The 19,501-nt window shown below is 38.7% G+C and overlaps 1 protein-coding gene across 1 annotated transcript; it reads right to left on the bottom strand.

Annotated features, from left to right (window-relative positions):
- Positions 1 to 1,408: 1,408 nt before the first annotated feature.
- LOC119430098 (E3 ubiquitin-protein ligase AMFR) lies at positions 1,409 to 19,387 on the bottom strand. The gene is made up of 14 exons (XM_037697536.1): positions 19,259 to 19,387; positions 18,438 to 18,750; positions 18,266 to 18,358; positions 17,997 to 18,161; positions 11,494 to 11,646; positions 9,281 to 9,321; positions 8,370 to 8,502; positions 7,583 to 7,716; positions 7,158 to 7,268; positions 6,181 to 6,377; positions 5,989 to 6,092; positions 5,024 to 5,158; positions 4,724 to 4,914; positions 1,409 to 2,055 (listed from the first exon to the last, which is right to left on the bottom strand). Exons 2-14 carry the CDS (start codon positions 18,699 to 18,701, stop codon positions 1,899 to 1,901), a joined length of 1,878 nt encoding a protein of 625 aa, XP_037553464.1. The 5' UTR covers positions 18,702 to 18,750; positions 19,259 to 19,387; the 3' UTR covers positions 1,409 to 1,898.
- Between the last annotated feature and the right edge of the window lie 114 nt (positions 19,388 to 19,501).

Raw genomic sequence — 19,501 nt, forward strand, 5'->3', positions numbered from 1 at the left:
GGAGGGAGAGATGGGCTCATAATGAAACAAAACATGAACACAAAGTAGTTAGAAAGCGGAAGAAGCTCTGTTTATTGAGTCTTTCATGTCAACATATTTTACAAAAAGCTAGATTTACAGATTGTGGTCTAAACCGTTCTTGATTTAGGCACAAAATACTTGAAAGCTCAGTCAAAAAAAAACTATCGTTTTGATTACCAGTAAATAGGTAAAAGTTTTGAAAAGTAAACCATGACCAAGAAAAAAATTGTTTAAATTTCCAAGTAAATTAAGTTGCAACTCAAAAGAACAGTGCTATTTATATATATATATTAAATTAAAACTACTTCATATAGCACCCTGAAGCAAATTCTGAGCACTAAAAAGAACACACAAAAAAGACCACAACACTTCAGCTTTTAGTGGAAGTTGGTGGGATCTTTGGGATAAGTAGATGGACACAAAAACAGGTGTCTACATTTAATGCACATCTCATCCACACTACGTTTTGTGCTGTAATGATAAAAAAAATAAAAAAAAACAATACACAGTCTCCACTTTGTGTCCATTGATATGTCTCAATTAGCAACAGATTCAGTGAAATTTGACAAATTACCCCCCCCCCCCCAAAAAAAAAAGGTTTTCCAGTGCTGTACTTTTAACAGAATAAAGTATTGGAGCAAAGACTTGTGGTCAAAAAATTACACGAAGGCCGCACAAAATAAAACACCCTAAAATGTCTTTATATATCCTTAATCATTCTTCTTGTAGAAGATAAAATAAGAACAAAGTCCAAATTAGCTGGATTTGCTGAGATACTGAAATTGTTTTGAAACAAGGAAATATACCGTTTGTGTTGAAGCACTGGAGCTTCATTCATAAAACGGATGAAGCCTCGTGAATGAGTGGCATCCAGAAAGTACAAACAGCAAGTGGAACTGCTGCAAACTTTGAACTATTTCGCATACCATTTGAACCTGATTTGAACCCTTTACAGAACAAATATATTAAGATTATATAAATAATTTACTGCTCACTTGTAGAGAGGAAACAAACAAAAAAAAAAGGAAAGCCGAGGTAAACACCCTGTGTACAAGTACAAAATGTAATTCTACCCCATTTTTGCCCATGTATTTTGGGGAACTAGTATGGGAAAACAAGCATCCCCCTCTTGTAAAACAACCAAATGAAATCGTTTCAGATGGGTAATAGAACACACTCAGCAGAAAACAACCCATGCAAGTCAAAAAACACTTTGCAGCATTATTTTGATAGAAACATTCACAGCTGACTGAAAGGCTGACCAATATTAAAGTGACATTCTCTTACTCCAAAGTAAGAAAAAAAACATGTTGCTACTTAATTCACAGTTGAAACTCTTAACACACTGATACCAGATGACCTTCATCTGGAATACAAAGCTTTCAGCCATGAGCAAAACAAGTGACCAAACATGTAATAAGAAAAGACTTGTAGTAGCTTCACCTACAAATGATGCCTCCCAACACTTCATGTAAAATATATATTTTTGTAAGTTTCTGGATGCGAAACATGCAAAACCATTTTGATAGCTAGTCCAAATCTTGACAGATACTGTCTAAGCTGGTAGTTGCAATGTGTGGCACAGGAACAATGGGCAATGCAACCGTGCAAGTCCTGATCTGCATCTACCCATTCATTTATATGTAATGCTCCAAATACTCAAGGGTGGAATTAATGATGGAAAGGCCACTTTCAACAGTCTCACCTTCTTCAGGTAGCCCAAAACAGTCCACAGGCCAAGTTTGTGATGCTTTTTAATGACATTGTTAAGTAAGTGATGACCATTGACTAAACCAAATGGGAACGATTGTAATAGAGCTTGTTGCCTCTTGGGATGATGAGGTGGGACAGTCTCCTGATAAAGCTAATCTGTATAATCAGGGGGTAGGTTCTTGTTGGTTCTGCATGCGCCTCTCTGCAGCTTCTGCCATGGTTCTAAGTCTCAGCACAGTCGAGTTCAGTTCTGCCACAGAGTCCCCTTCCAGTCTGGGCAAATCCTCCTCCTGATCCTCTTCCGTCTTGTTCAGATACCTCCTACAGAGAGACAGAAAATAAGAATCATTCTGAGAACAGACAAAAGTAGGATGAAAAAATCCCTGCATTTACCAACAAAACTGCAGTTAGGGATATTTGTATAAACTTTAAATCTGCAATCTACCCTGCAGTAGAGCTGTCATTTCTAACCCGAACCTGGAGCTCGGCCTGGCCTGGCCCGAATAATAATGTGCTTAATGTGCAGGCCGAGCTGGTGTCGGGCTTTTGATTGCATTAGCGGACACACGCAGCTGACAATCCAATTAAATGCCAACATGGCTTGCCATGCAATCACCAGCGGCACGCGGCCATTTGACCGCGCGCTGACCGGCCGGTTGAAATAAGTTTTTAAAAAGTTCAGTTAAGCTTCATATGGAACTATATTGTCAAGCAGCGATCCATCAAAGCCCGATGTTCATTCAACTGCTGCACTCAGCAGACGAGCACGGCCGATGACCCAAACAAGTGAGATCCCAAAATATCCAACGTCAGAGAAGGGTCCGTGTCTGAATAATGCAGAAGCACGGATTTAATGCGCTTTGATGGCCATGAAAGGACAAACACCCCCTCAGCTCCGATCTGCCCCCTTAGCCGTGCGTGTCCGCCGACCGTTAATAACTATTGTAGTGAACCTGGTCTGACCCTTATCTGACCTCAAATCTACCAGATGGACAGAGACTGTTATTTTCATTGATCTGAATAAGTCTGGGCCATCTGATGACTTTCTTTCTTGAATTAATCAAGCAGAAAAGACAATTCTTTATAATCATTACTGTCTTACAAATGTTTTGATAATCAAATTGTGTTAGTTCACTCAATGCTTTACAGGTTGAAAAGAACTACTCATTTTTATTTTACATAAACAGTAAGTAATGATTTTTGTTCCTCATTCAAAGAAGAAATCACCTGAATATGCATTTCTTGATTTTCTGTCTGAAATGAGTCAAGTCGTAAGTATGTGAAAGGTTGGTTTTCGGTCAACTAAAATGTTTACCGAGAAAGATGTCATGTTTAAACTTTTTCAGAAGATTACCAAGAGTGAGACTCCACGAAGTCTGGTCGACTGCAATAATCTTTTCTGTATGTTGAAAACAATCCTTGACTTTTGATAATAACTTACGTCAAAAAACCACTCCTCTTTCTGGTCCATCCACGAATCAGAAAGCTCTGAAGTAAACTCGGAAGTAAACTCATTTAAAATGTGACAACTTCCCGGTTCTAGGAGTCGAGTCTAGAGTGCAGTCGGTTCCAAAGAGTGCAGTAGATTCCATGGAGAATGGAAAAGTTCTGAAGGAGTTCAGAAGAGAACTAGAGTTATGGAGAGTTTTGGAGTTGCCGAGAATCCAGAGACGTTTGGAATTATAATTTCTGTTTGAGCTAACCACGCACGACTCTCTAAGGATTTTAGCAGTTCTCAACGGAGACGCTGATATCAGTTGAAAAGGATTCTTACTGAGGTGATCGATCATCAACAAGGTAAAACTTCTTCTTCGACCAAGTGTACCGTGGGCAAAGCTGAGATCTGACGGAGCGTGCAACTTCTGGTCAAACAGATTAAATTCCCTCACATAGTTCTCTGTAAGATAATCTCCTTTCATCTTAAACTCTTCTCTCTCACAAAATCAGTACAGATATTTTAGAAATATCTGAAGCAAAGTCCTCAAATCACCGCCGAGTGATTTGAAGTTCATTATTTGTGAAACTGTCTGTTATTATTTTCATATTTTGCCAAATTAATGTAAATGTTTGATGTTAAACTTTGATTCTGAAAATAAATGACTCCATTCATTTGATGGGTCAAAGATAATAACGTCTCTCGTTCGCATTCCTTTAAATTCAATGCACGGCATTACACAGTCAGAAAAATGAAGAACTCGTGAAAAGTATGCATAAATATATTTCATATATTTGTCATACAACAAGTGACACGTACCCACGTGACTCACTACACTATATAAGCTGTCAAAGATTAATTAAAAATGTTTGAGTTTTTTGGGGGTTCGAACCTGTAATTACCGTTAACTCATCGGGTCGGGTGGGGATCAGAAATGATGGCTACGGCCTGGGTCGGATTTTTTGCGCCCAAATGCAACTCTACCCTGCAGAGGTTCACAAACTAAAATCAAGCAATTTTCTAACGAGTTTTAACTTAATTTTCTCAAAATGTACAATGAGCTGTGAGACACAATCTACTCTGAATGCACACTTTATCTTATAAAAAAAAATATATATTTTTTATCTTCTTATGAAGCAAAAAACGAAAAGATTACATCATGTCATCTGGACCAGTTTCTTTAAGTGCGAAACGTTTCAACCCCCCATCCAGAGGACTTCTTCAGTCTACGGCCTGCCAACCAGATCTGCCCCATATCTAAAGCATATGATTGTTGTACACGAGGATTGATTGTTCTGGCTGGGTGTGTTTTGCACATGTTAAAAACCTACTTCTGAAATTCTAACAGGAGGATGGCTCGAAACACAGCAGTGAAGACTACCTATGGGACAGATCTGGTTGGCAGGCCATAGACTGAGGAAGTCCTCTGGATGGGGGATGAAACATTTCTCACTTCAAGAAACTGGTCCAGATGACACGATTTAACATTTTTTGTTATCTACCTGGATGACTGAGATTACAACCCTTTTTTTTTTTAAGTTGTAACATTCCAACCTGCGTGCTTGTTGAAGCAGCTCTTCTTGCCTCTGCTTTAGCATCATCTGCCTCTCCTCAGCAGACTTGGAAAAGCGACCACCTCTGACCTCCATGTTATTCAACTCATCAGGGTTCTGCTCAGCAGCTCCACTGGAGCCCGCCTCATCATCTAGTGCAGGATTCACCTGTAGAGGACCACGTTCTATAGCCTTACAAAGACAGAATAAATCTCAAAATATGGGAGAAAATCAAAATAATGTGATGTTCATAAAAGTAATTCCTCATTAATTTAAGAAACAATTAAGCAGTGAAGCACACCTGTACAGGAAAGGGCACCTGGATCCGTCCCTCTAAAATGTTGTCTGTGGTGACCTCTACAGAGCGGGTCAGCTGCAGGTCCTGCATTACCAGGTAGGAGGGCACCTGAGGGAACATCTCCTGAATCTGATGGGCCTGTTACCCACACAGGGTAAATAAAAAAGAAATAATGAAGGACTTTAGTAAATGCAAGGGGAAGAGCAAAACAGATTGTGTGGAAGTTATTAAGAAAAAAGCTCTGCGACATTAACTTATAGTTTGTGAACAGAACCAAGCTCCTCATACTTAGAATTTAATATATTTTAGTCAAATCTAGTTTAAATTCTCAATGTGTAAAAAAAAAAAAAAAAATTCCCAAGCAGAATTCTGAAGTGAAGTAACAATGGTAAGCATCTGCACCAAACTGTTTGTTTGCCTTCTTGCTTGCTTTTGTTCTCTTTATTTATTTAAAGGGAAACGTGCATCAACAAGCAAGAGGTTACCCTCTAAATATCCCACATTTAACCAAGAAAGACTAAATTTTAATGTATAGTTCATAAAGGTTGATGGTAAAACACACAAATAAGAGGAAATTAAATCCACAAATGTATGTAAAGCACACAAATTACATAAAGCTGAAAAACATTGAATAAAACCCAACAAGGATGCTTTTGATACTTGTCCATCAAATTACCAACTGACATATTGAAATGATTGGATTTTTATTGTTTTGTGTTTTTTAAAAACATATAATCAAAATCCCTTAAGGTGTATCTGACAATTTACTAATTTAAAAAAATGATGAGAAGGAAAGAAACAGAATGTGTTCACACAACAAATCAACAAGGGAGCCCATATTCAGAAGGAAAAACAGATGCATAACTCTGATCTGTGCTGTCCGTAGATTAAACTTATCTTTACTTTCTCCTATAAAACCAAAAAATGAAAAAAAAATTAGATACTGCAAAGTGCAAACATGGGCTTACCATGGCTGTAAGCTGAGAGTTGTTGGCCTGAGCGATACCCAAAATATTAGTAGTGTGCATCACTTCCACTGAAAAACTGGGCAGCCAGCTGGCAATACGAGATCCTGTAGGATAAGTATGAATTCTCCTGCATTTTAGTCACTCTACACAACACTACTAGATCTTGTATCTGTGATGGTACAACAGACTTACCATCAAAGTGGAAGAAGTGATTGTGTTGGTTGACGTGTGGCCTTGCATCTGGAGCTGCTCCAACTGGGCCAATATTTTCGTCCAAACCGCCGCCCTGCTGCTGACCTCTCACCTGAACCCCATCTCCATTAATGTTGAGGGATGTTCGACATGTTGGACATGACGTGTCTTGCTCGAGCCAAGAGCGCAAACAGGAGCTGCAGATACACACAAACATATCATTTGGGTTTAGGCGAAGGACATCAAGGTTTATAATAAAATATATGCATATGTAGCCTGTCACGATAACTAATTTTGCTGGGCGATTAATTGGCACATAAATTATTGAGATAAACTGTAACACCGTTTCAAATTTGACAATAATTAGTAATTATTGTCAAATTTAAGAAGAAATGTTGGTTAATTTGTTTTGAGCGTAGCATCTTTTTTTAGACCTCCGGATGGTGGTATAAGACAGTCTGAACCGAAGGATGGATAGTGAGGGAGCGAGCACCGTGTCTTGTTGAGAAAAATGGGAGGGAGGCCCCCTGACGTGACATGAGCTGTCTCTCCCTTTTTTTTTTTGTATCACAAAATGGAGGACGCTCAGTGACTTGAGCTCTTTAGCATAGCATTTTACACAACACAGTTTTTAATAATAATTTTAAAAAAAAATTAAATCAGTAAACAAGTTTGCAGCTTCTTTTTGCAGAGAAAAACAACTTTTTACATAAAAGGTACGGGTTTCAACCGTGAATTTTGGAGCTTCGACAAGACGGAAGTTTTTTGTTTTTTATTTAGCCTGTTGGCTTAGCTTGTAGCTTAGCTTCTCAGCTTAGATGCTTTTAACAATCCAAAAACACGATTTTGAACAGTTAAAACAGATTTTAAAGGGAAAAGAGAAAGGGAGGGGTCAGTGAAGAGCACCGGAGTTGAGCCTTTTGTCATCCAGTGTCTTTAGTAGAAACAAGAGAGAAACACAAACTATTTTTGTTTACTTGTGGAAAAGATGACCACATGGGAGTTTGCGTGCTGTCAGCATGGCATCCCAGCAAATGGCACAATCATCATTATTGGCTGCAAGCTCTTCTCCAGTAGCAACAGCAAATCTGCAAAAAATTACAATATATACAAATGTTCATAAAACAAGTCTCAATAAAACATAATATGACTGACTAGAAGCTAAATTACTCTGGTGAAAAGTAAGTATAACAAAAATTTCAAAGAAACTACTTAAAATACACATTTTTCTTCCTTTTTTGGTGCAGCCATCAAAAACAAAAGGATTATTTTTCAACAGGACAGAAAGCCATTGAGTATCATTTCATCAGTACCTGTATAGTGTAACATGCAATCCTTTCATTTAAAATAATACAGTTTAAACAATAGCAAGCCTGAATTTTCTTTTTTAACATTTACTTACCTGGCCTCCATGTTGTTGATGACACGCAGGTAGTTCTTGTGTCTTCGGATGCGACGCTGGACCTCGTGGAAAAGATATCGCAGCTGCATAAAGATAACCAAGCTGGCCATGGACAGCCAGATGTTACCAAAAAGCTGAAGAGATGAATATGCAGACATAAAACATAGAGGATTAGTGAAGCAGAAAACTATATAAGGACAGACTAAATGTACAGAATAGTGATGGAATTCCACATCTATCAGCTTAATTCAGCGGCTCTGTTCTGGCTAAAAAACAGTTTTTACCTAAGTAATACTTCAGGCTTTATGGTCAGTATTTGGGCATGAGTATAATAAAACCCCTAACTATTCAAAACCATTTGATTTTTGAATACAATGTTTTTATTCCATGTTTAATACAAGTCGCGGACTTTGAAAGTAAACAGTAATATTACATATGTTAAGAGCACTTTTATCTCTGTTCTCATCTGCCCATAGGCTAGACCAGTTTGTTGAACTGGACTTCACTCTCTGCTTTTAATTCCACTATTTGACCTTTTTTTTTTTTGTTCATTCAACCTTTATTTATACAGGTTAGTCTCATTCTGTCTGTGATTATACTTTATCATACTTATTACTTATTTGGTTCAGCAGTCAGATTAAATCTATATAATGCATACAAAAATCCCAAACATAATATTTAAATAAATAAATAAGGGAAAAGTGGATCTGAATTGCAAGTCCATTCTCACTGTTCCTGATCCAGACCACCACATAATTCTGAACCCTCTCACCATGCTATACCTTACCAGCATGTGGATGTGGTGCATGAGGTCCAGAAAGAGCATAGCCAGCTCCATTATGAAGTCAGTGTAGTAGACATATGTGCCCTTGCTCTCCCAAGTTCCAGGATGGTTCAAATCCCACAGATGGATGGAGTACCTGAAGGGTAAGACAAACCTCATTCAGATTTCAAGTGACATGTAGACACGATGACATGTAGAATTTAGCATTTGAGACTGTCTGCATAAAACATAGATACAAAATAAATCATACAGTAGTATGGACAGAATTGTTATTGGCAGACTGAGCAACAAATGACAAATATATTTTTAATTATAATATAGTATAACCTTTCTTCTTCTGTCTTTGGTTAAGACAAAGCAGCAAAAATCTAAAAATGCAGCAAACCAAAGCAGCATTGGCTAAAAAATCTTTGTTATGAACTTTCATACAAACATTTTCTTTCATAGTAAGCTTTAAAATGTTGCACATCCTAATAATAACTAAAAAGGTTCTGTATTTGACACTTGGCTTGTTGAAGAGTTGTTGCATACTACTGAAAGCCTCGTGATTAAGAAAGGTGAAATCATCATGTATTGTCATCATTGTTCACATACGACGACTAAATGTGTGCTCTGCATTTAACCCATCAGACAAGAGATACACCCAAGTGGAGCTGCAGGCAGCTATCTAAGTGTTCACGAGCAGTTAGGGACACCATGACTTATGGGCATGGCAGGGCGCCGAACATGCGATTTTCTAGTCCCACATCAGCATCCCTACCACTGAGCCACAGCTGCTCCCTAAAGCAGCTTTTTACACCAGCGGTAATGGAATCAGGGGAAAATGAACATGGTTGTTAACATTAGTCCATTTTTGTGCCATTAATATTGCTGCAATCTGTGTGCATGTGCTATAAGACTTTAAACAAACTTACCTCATAATGACATGTCCAGTGCGTACTGTCACCAACAAACACTGTGAAACAAAGCAGAAGTACAGATCAAAATAATGCATTTTTTGTGAACTACTTCCCATACTAAAGCCCCCGGTATACTCGCGCATACGGCATGTCCACGCAAAGCTCAATTGTTACGACCGCAGTGTCCCACAATAAACTGCCCGGTGACGGACTGTTTTGTACGCAACACCAATGTATTAAATTCCCCTTCTTCATCCCTGATCTGGCCTTTTCTTTTTTTGCCAAAAGGCAAGCGATCTTTTCCTCCTCCATTGATGCAATGACTGAAATGGTGAGAAATGAAGGAATTTGTCACGAGCGAATTAAAATCAGGTCCTGCACGGCTGCTGGAGGGTCTGGAGAATTCCTGGTGAGCTGATCTGATGTGTGGGCTGCAGGGCAGCGCTCCCTATTTTTTTCTTCTTTTTTTTTTTTTAGAACTTTTTATTAACATCCAAAAAAGTTCAATCTGGTCCTCTGGACATTCAAAAAAAACAAAAAACAAAACAAAGCAAAAAAAATCTAGAAACGTTTCGTCTCTCATCCAAGAGACTTCCTCAGTCCGAGGTGCTGTTTTCAGCTCAGTCTCTTAAATAGCACCTTCACAGAGTGGATCAACCAGTTTGCTGCTGACAACCAAAACCAGCTGATCACATGCTCAAGAAGGACCATCAGCCTAACAATGGGTCATTAGCACACTGATGGCTGTTTACTACTCACAGAGGGCTGAGTGATACTAGCAATCACAGCATTGTAAGAGGGGGACAGTTGAACCCGGAGGCCTCCACCCCTGTTTAATGATGGACGATTTCTTTTCACAAAGATGGCCTCCTTTACTACTGAGCTGAAAACAGCACCTCAGACTGAGGAAGTCTCTTGGATGAGAGACGAAACATTTCTAGATTTTTTTTGCTTTGTTTTGTTTTTTGTTTTTTTTGAATGTCCAGAGGACCAGATTGAACTTTTTTGGATTTTTCTACCTGGATTATTGAGCATGCATCAGGATATTTTTATTAACATATACACACAGAACACCACTGCGGCTGCCTGCCAGCTCTAGGTTTTTTTTTCCGACCTGTCAATCAATCCAGTAGGCATGTCAGCAAATGACCAATCGGCGACCTCAATTTACCCCGAAGGTAAACGCCCCTCGTCTGTGGAGCTGCTCTGCAGCCGCTTAGGGTGGACGCTCGAGCATGAAGTCTCAACCCTCTGCACACAGTGTGCACAGTTTCCGCGCGGCTGACAGGATGCGGGAGTATACTGGAGCCTTAACCACTACCACACCTAAATCTACAATTTGGCTTCCATACAAATATATTGATCCAAAATCAAGATATCACCATACACATGAAGAACTAGACTCAAACCTGTTATTACAGATAAGAAAATGCCAATTTCATAATAGCGATGACAGAAATATTCACCTAACATGTATTGGCTAATACAGACTGCCTATCCCATGTGGTCAAAAAAGGAAAACATCCATTGATGGCAGCAGTCTGCATTTATCTCTCATGTCTAAGGGTTTGGACTAGCAAGTATAATTAGTGGCTTAGCCAAGTAACCTCATGCTCAGTTCTAATTTTTCAGATTTACAAATTTGATTATTGCTTGCTTCAATCCATAACAGATTATAACAGCAGCAAACTATGCTCACCTGCTCTGTAGTAGGATTAGACAGTAATGTAGCAATACTGAGGCCTGTGGTACCTAATAAAGCAAGGATAAGCTGAAACTGGGTAGTTACAACTGTGTATGAAAATTACGTCAAGTATGACTTCTTTAGGTGCCACTTTAACTGTCTTTGTGATGATGCCTTATGTTTAGGATGGAAACCTTGAGTGAGTGTAGCACAAGGCAATTTTATAGCTTGTAAAAAAACTAAGCTATTCTGATATGTATAGGGTCTCTAATTTAAGAAATCTAGATTAATTGTCTATTAGAATCCTATAAATGAGTCCTTGAGACTCAGTGAGACTAAACTGTATAAATAAAGGTTGAACGAGATGCCTTCAAATCACAAGCAGCATGAGAAGCAGTATCAGGCTGACTAATTTCTTATACATAAAGAGGTAGTACAAAAATGTCTTAACTATACATATAAAGTATTTTTGCTTGTTTTGTTTTGTTTTTGGTGAGAAACGCATGTCTCTTCATTAATGAACTTGTGAATAACAGGTTCTCACCTCTGCTGCCATAAAGGAAAGGGTGTGCATGCCATAAGAAGCTCCTAGCAGCCCACAGACCACAGCCAGGCCACAGCAGTCCAGGAGGAGGGAGAACAGCAGACAAAGTACTCGGACATGGCTGTTCATTGGAGTCGAAGGCGAGAAAGACAGCTATAATGAAGAAAAGGCAGGGTATTAGTATGCTGCGTTTCTCACCCAATCCTCTTTTTCTTCTCTTTCTGAGGAAAATTGGAGCCAAATTGTAGGTCTTTGTGTATGCTCAACCAAATCACATATTTTTGGGTAAAATATATTATATATGCACAGTTTATTAGCGTCTCAAGTTTTTCTTGTATTCAGGAAGCAATTACATTTTCCTGGCTGAGCTGAGTTGGTTCCATTGTAGTGAAATATTATCCACAAGACAGTGTTCGCACAATAACCCCTGATGGCTGATCACAAAAACCACAGACAAAACATTAATCGGAAAACAGGCACTACAAACATTAAGTTTAAACTTAACATCAGAGATTCTTAACTTTGCTATCAGAAGATCTAGGAAGAATACTTTTCCCCCCAAAGAGTGCTGATGCTTTAACCTGAAAACTTCAGGTAATTCAGCACAAAACTGAAAATTCACAACTAAATCAAGATAGTAACCCAACTCATTTGAATTTATTTTCATCATATTTGTACTTTTAGAGGTGTTTAAAAAAATAAATCTATAAATCTATTCTGCAAGTTTATTTTAACAATTTAGATTGAGCTTTACTAACAAGGTATCCAACTTCACTCATTACAGCACATTAGTAAAGCCATCTAAAAATGAAAGCTTCACATAAAAACTGCATAATAAAAATTACCATAATTATTATTGTTTTATTAGTAAACCTTTGGCTTTTATTATAAGTTGACTCTCTCCAAAAAGCTGCATTAAAATGTCTCATTTGGCCTTAAGAAAGATAAATGTGTCAAGTCTAAAGCTCATTTGTAATTTCTAAGCTATGAGAACAATTGCTTTCAGAAACTATTTACTTGCATAACTTTTATTTTTAAAAGTGTCATCAGATATTTAAAGTTTTATATTAGGAAGTGAGCCTCGTGCTAGCTTTAGAATTTTTTTCCTTCAGTTTTTTACAGCTATCAGTAGTTAACTTGCAAGTGCTTTAACTTGAAATATCCCTCCGTAAAAAGTCAAGACTCATAAACAAATACCTTTAATTTGTTTTGCTTGTTTTTATATATATATATATATATAAAATATTATGGAAATATTGTGCAGGCAGAAGAAACTGAAGCTAAAAAAAAAAATTTAAAAAAAGAAATAACCAACATCCCTGACCACATTCTTCTACATTAGCTTTAGGGGTGAAAAGCAAAAACCAGTAAACCTGAAATGTTTTCTCACATTCAAACATTTCAGCTGGATGCTGGCATTCTTACACAAGCCCTGAAGCACTGAAATGGATTAAAAATATTATGGAGGGGTGGTAGGTAAAAAACACAAAAATGCCCACAGAATTTACTCAAGACATCACAGAGATTTCCTAAATGGCTGTAAAGAAAAATGCACATAAAATAGATAGAATAAAAGAACAGTAGCAACAAATTTTTCAAAATACGGTGAATGTACGTGCATGTAAGACTGCCGATTCGTTGGCTGCTTTCCACCTGCTCTTATGTTGAAATGTATCAAACAAAGCAGAACAGTCACTGATGAGCTCCATCTATAATTTTGAGTGTGCTTTAAAGAAAACAGTATTAGACATCAGCCTTTGCACTCAGACATTTCACTGCACCGCTTCGCTTGTATTTCACGCTGTGACAACGCATCTACAGCAGAAGACCTCCTGCTGTGAAGTGCATGTGTAAACACCACATTTGGAAAAAGTCTGCACATTCTTCTCAACGCCTCTGATGTTTGAAAGACTGTTGTGTTTTTCAGTCATGTATAGCCATGCAAGCTTTTCCTCATTTCTGCTTCTGAATGAGAATCAGTTTGCTGCTCCCCACACAGAGGATAGTTTTAATCAAATAACTGACGTAAGAGCATTCAAATTGTGTTATTCAAACACAATCAATGGGAGAGAAATGAAGGAATTGGGCTGCTTCAAAGAAGCAACATTTCTGCTGAACTCAAATGTCTACAAAGTATTGTCCTGCTAAACTTCAACAAGCCCATAAAAGATAAACTGCTTCCAAAACAAATTAAGACTCTAAAAAGCTGTATTGTACATCTCTTTTGTACATGCTCAAAGTAAGTTTAAATCAACACCTCAAACAAGCCTCCTTAATATTCATAAATAGCCAAGGAAGGACTGGAGGAGGACTATAAACTCACTTTTATTACAGAAAACATTTCAGGATCTAATTGTGAATTTCCAACAAACCGAAAGACACTGCAAACATGTACTAAAAGATTCCCCACCTCATCTAAGAAAAAAAACTAACAAAAAAACACTGAATCTTTCATCAAGAAGTTGCTCAACCTGAATGCGTTATCTTTACCCTAAAGCTAAAAAGCTGCAGTAAAATGGAAACAGGAAAACAGCTGGTGTGAGCACAGAAAACTAGCTTCAGATAAATAAAATTAAAAAAAAAAGAGCTTAAATGAAAGCAGACCTGGAGCTAAGCTCAGAAACAAGAACAAGCGCACAGTTGTGTTGACAAAAATGCATGTGCAACATAAAATACTTCCACAAAAATGTTTTGCTGTGCAGGTTGTGGAAGCTACATTTACACTTTGCAAACCAGTGTTACATCATAACTTGCATAAAACTTGCAGCTTGTATTTTTTTTAAATGTTAAAAATACTCCTTCCAAGAAGGTAATTAAATCTGATCTCCCCACCCCCTCCCCCATGTCAACCACAATCTTATACAGGGGGCTTGTTAACGTTGTGACTGAAAAAGTATCAGAAGGCAAAACATGCCAGATGAGCACGCTATTAATAGACGTGGAGCTAGAATAAGTACATCTGCACGCAGACTTTTAGGGGGCTGTAAAAGTGTACAAAAGAAAATGTGGAAGTTTGAAGGTTGAGTGTTATCAAAATGTGTTTTGTTTACCACATTGCATTTGCTCTCAGCCAAGACTGTTACTCAATAGGTTCATTGTATTAGCTTTGTAAGAATGTTTGTTTTCCACAGCTATTTTGTCTGCTCCTCTTTGGTTTATTGGTACATACGGTGTATCCGGACAGTATTCACAGCGCTTCACTTTTTCCACATTTCATGTTACAGTTTTATTCCATCCATCAGTTGTATTAAATTATCAGTAATCTCTTTCCTCAAAATTCTACACACAATAACCCGTTATGACAATGAGGAAAAAGATGAGATTTTTGCTCAATTATAAAAAAAATAGAACACTAAGAAATCACATTTATGTAAGTATTCACAGCTTCCCTGAAACTCAAAATTAAATTGTGTTGAGGTACAAATCTGGGGAAGGATAAAGAACAATTTATGCTGCTTTGAATGTCCCAATGAGCACAGTGACCTCAGTCATTCGTAAATGGAAGAAGTTTGGAACCACAAGGACTCTTCCTAGAGCTGGCTGGCCATCTAAACTGAGCAATCAGGAGAGAAGAGCCTTGGACAGGGAGGTTACCAAGAACCCGATTGTCACTCTGTCAGAGCTCCAGCGTTCCTCTGTGGAGAAAGGAGAACCTTCCAGAAGGACAACCATCTCGGAAGCAATCCAACAATCAGGCTGTATGGTAGAGTGGCCAGACGAAAGCCACTCTTAATAAAAGACACATGGCAGCCTGCCTGGAGTTTGCCAAAAGGAGCCTGAAGGACTCTCAGACCATGAGAAACAAAATTCTCTGATCTGCTTTTCAAAGATTGAACACTTTGATGTGAATACCACTGCCAGGTGTCATGTTAGTAGAAAACCAGGCATCACTCATCCACAGGCCAATGCCATCCCTACAATGAGGCATGGTGGTGGTAGCATCATGCTATGGGGATGTTTTTCAGCAGCAGGAACTGTCAGGACAGAGGGAAAGATGAATCCAGCAATGTATAGACACCCTGGATAAAAATATGCTCCAAAGCGTTCTTTACCTCAGACTGGGGCAACGGTTTATTTTTCAGCAGAACATCGACCCTAAGCACATGATCAAGATCTCAAAGGAATGGCTTCAGCACCACTCTGTGAATGTTCTGGAGTGGCCAAGCCAGAGTCTAAACTTGAATCTGATTGAACATCTCTAGAGATATCTGAAAATTGCACATAGATGTTTCCCATTCAGCCTGATCATCTTGAGAAGTACTGCCAAGAAGAATGGGACAAAACGCCTAAAGATAGGTGTGCTCAGCTTGAGGCATCATATTAAAAAAGACTTGAGGCTGTAATTGCTGCCAAAGGTGGATCAATAAAGTATGTATGTATGTTTTATTTATTCATTTCATTTCATCCAAACAACAAATATAATACAATTTAAAGAAAAGAAAAAAAGAAAAAAGATTAAAGTATTAAGCAAAGGCTGTGAATGCTTGGATAAATGTGATTCTTAGTTATCTATTTTTAATACATTTGCAAAAATCTACAAAATAATCTTCCCCCACATCGTCATAATGAGGTATTTTGTATAGAATGGTGAGGAAAGAGATTAGTTAATAAACAATTTGGAATAAGGCTGTAACATAACAAAATATGAAAAAAGCTGTAAATACAATTCAATTCAAAAATACTTTATTAATCCCAAAGGGAAATTATTTGTTGTTGTAACTCGTTTCCTCATTTCATTAAGAGATGTTATAGATACTGATGGTTGTAGACTGCAAGGATCTCTTGTAAAGGTCCATCCCACAGTGGATCCTAAGAAACTGGCTGCAGATGTCATCCGATCCGTCCACCCAGACTCGGATGGCCTCTCAATTCCCCAGGGCTGTGGGACCGCCCGAATGCCGGGCAGAACTCCTCCCAGAGCGATGGCCACTCCTCCCAGCAGTCTGCCGAGCTCCTCGTCACTGTGGACAGCTAACTGTAGGTGCTGAGGGACGATCCTGTCCTTCCACTGTCATGAGCCATGTTTCCTGCTAGTTCCAGGATCTCAGTGGTCAGGCACTCGAGCACAGCTGGCAGGTAGATGAGAATGCATCCACAGAACATCCTTTCAACTCATTTGAGATTTGGGGCTGTAGTTGAGATATTATTTGAGCTTTTGAGATGTTAATCAGCTGCTGTTGGTTGTAGAAAACTGCCTTGTTGCCATGGTTATGCATCATAACAAATGTCTTAAACTAAAAAAGTTTCAGTAAAAATCCTCCCAGCTGCACAGCATCCGATACCAGAGGAAACAATCGTCCAAAAAAAGTGATTTACATCCAGAAAAAGAGGAATTAAAGTTTCCAAAAGCAAAATCTCAAAACAGAGCTGCTCCAACATGCAGCCAACTTGAGCGGCACAATTCTAGAAGTTTTAGAATACTTTCCGGATGCACTGTAACCAAACTAGAAGTGATGACAAGCACCAAGGGAGGCGTTCCCTCTCAAACAGAAAGGAAAAAGAAAAAAACATTTGTTCATTTGTTGGCAGATAAGAGTGGCCTTCACACAGGGAAGATCTATCAGTGCAATCAAAGTTTGTTGGATCAATAATAGTTGACAATAACTCTGAAATTGACCGCGGTACTAATTTTAGCACGGCACGAATCACATTAGTCAGCAAACTACTGATCTTCACCTTCCTTCATTAATTTAGAACTACATCTTCAACTTGGCATCAGAACAACACTGACATCTGTATCGGACATATACTGCTCTCAGTGATGGATCCAAGTGGAGCATTTGGCATATTCGCCAGCCAAAAAATCATTTTAAATGATGTGCAGACTCACAAGGATATAAGTGCTGTCATGTAAATGACGCCAACCAACTGAAACAACTAACAACACAACCAAAGTAGACAGATGATTATGTGGCATTTACAGCTGAAGACAAAAAATAGACCAAATCAGTTTAGTATATTTTGTTTAATCTCAGCCCTTGCTTACTATCAAGTATGTAAAATGGGGATGGCTTTAGTGTGGACCGAACTTAGCAAAAGGGCCTTCTCCTACTCCGCTCCTGTATCTTGGAATATCTTGCAAAAAAATCTGAAGTTCTTGACTTTGACCTCTCTAAGTGACTTCAAACATCTGCTAAGTTCGTGGCAAAAACCAAAGCAGACAATCTATCCTGATGCATGCTCAATAATCCAGGTTAATAATAGCAGAAAGCAGACAAGTTCCTGTTTTTAGTTTTCTACATCGCTTTACAATCTAGCTGTTTTAGTTTCATTTTTTTAACACTTTCATTTGTTATTCTCAATCTGTATGCTTTCTTTTATGATTGTCTGCTGCTGTCATAATTCTTTGTTAAAATCAGGTCTCTCTTTTAAATGAATCCCCAAGGATCAATGGGACTAACCTGTATAAATAAAGGTTGAATGAATTTGGGGGGGGGGGGGGGTAGTGATGCGAATTAGACTAAGAGAAAAATGGGTATACAGGAAAATGAAAACATACTTACATATTCAAAGCGGTCTTTGCAGAGCTGAACCATCAGATGGAGAAAGACCAGGGCTGAGAACCACAAACACCACATGACCACCTCCTCCACTGTCTGCACATTCAATACTCCGAATATGAAAATGAACTTGTAGAAGATGAAGTTCCAGAATTTATCCTTGAGATGCTTATAAAAAAAAAGAGAGAGATGCTTTTATAATCTACAAAACCACTGTATTTGTTGGGAATAATGATTGCAGACATTTAGGTAATGTGTTAACAAAGACTCACTTGCTTCTCACTGACTCTAAGCGGACCAAACACCACAAACTGGATCATTTTAGCGACTAACATTAAAGAACAGCAGAAGGTATTGACCAAGACCTGTGAAAACGCAGACAATATTAGTTCTGGAGCAATATTTGCATTAAAAAAAAATACTTGCACAGTGAATGACACTTACCCATACAAAGAGACTGTCAGTAACAAGATACCACAGGACGGTTCTTGCCAGTTCTGTGTTAGTGATAGCATGATTGTTTAGATGTTCCAGGTCGACCTCTGAGGGAGCTGCTGGTGCATCCTCCGTTTCCAAGGCCCCAAAGCCCGGGTCAGTCGTGACAGTGGTGTAAGCGCTGAAGATGCTGCCAGCCAGTAAAACCACACTCAGTGCTGTGTAGGTCTGCAGGCTGGGCCATGGAAACCTCTCCAAAAACCGCAGAGGCATCGCAGCGTTCCGGTCCACCTTATCGCTGCTTAACTGTCACTCTACCTGCCTGAGAAGGGAGACGCTAGTTAGCAACGGTTAGCCAAACTTTACAGAGCCGAGCGTAAACAAACACGCCAGTGCTGGTTAACTCATGTCAATAGTTGCACGATTAAATAAAAATAATAAAACAATCAGACAGGGCACATTAAATTATCTTGCTAGTCTCGTAAAAAAAATACTAAACTGACAGAGTAGGCAGAAACTGTGAGCTAACCTCTCCCCCTAACAGTTCACGGGTCAACTGACACTTCCACGGTTGAAGAATGTATTTTAGCTGAATTCAGCAAGACAGTTAAATTTGTGGCTACGCAGCTGAAATCACCAAGAAACCACAAAGCAAAACCCGTGGCAGCAAAAAGAAAGCTACGTGGGCGTTTACACGGAACATTACTACCATTTTACCTGACGTTACCCAACCAGCTAACACTAGCTCACATGCTAGCGGATGTTAAAAAACTTCAGACATCAATCAGACTTGTGTTATCGTCGTCACACAAAGTTAGACACGGACTTACGCGAAAGATCCTGGTTAATGTATTGAGCCCGGTTGTGTTTTTAGATGAGCTGCACAAGGAAAACAGCAGTCGACAACATTGTGACGTTTATCTCACCGAGCAGGCAGCTGGCCGAGAAATGACGTCATCGCGACCATTTTAAAGAGGAAGCGGTGGAAAATGTCACGACACCTGATCAGCTCGACTAAACCTTCTAAACACTTATTTACCCTCTATAAGCAACAAGTTACCAGCAAAAAATTA

The sequence above is a fragment of the Nematolebias whitei genome, chromosome 2 (genome assembly GCF_014905685.2).
Source record: "Nematolebias whitei isolate Nwh7 chromosome 2, NemWhi1, whole genome shotgun sequence".
Lineage (NCBI taxonomy): Eukaryota > Metazoa > Chordata > Actinopteri > Cyprinodontiformes > Rivulidae > Nematolebias > Nematolebias whitei.

Coding starts and splice junctions, on each gene's coding strand:
- LOC119430098 (XM_037697536.1), bottom strand. CDS start 18,701: ATGCCTCTGCGGTTTTTGGAGAGGTTTCCATGGCCCAGCCTGCAGACC. Junction 7,717..8,369: donor TGCACCACATCCACATGCTG/GTAAGGTATAGC, acceptor TCATCTCTTCAG/CTTTTTGGTAACATCTGGCT. Junction 7,269..7,582: donor ATCAACAACATGGAGGCCAG/GTAAGTAAATGT, acceptor AATTTTTTGCAG/ATTTGCTGTTGCTACTGGAG.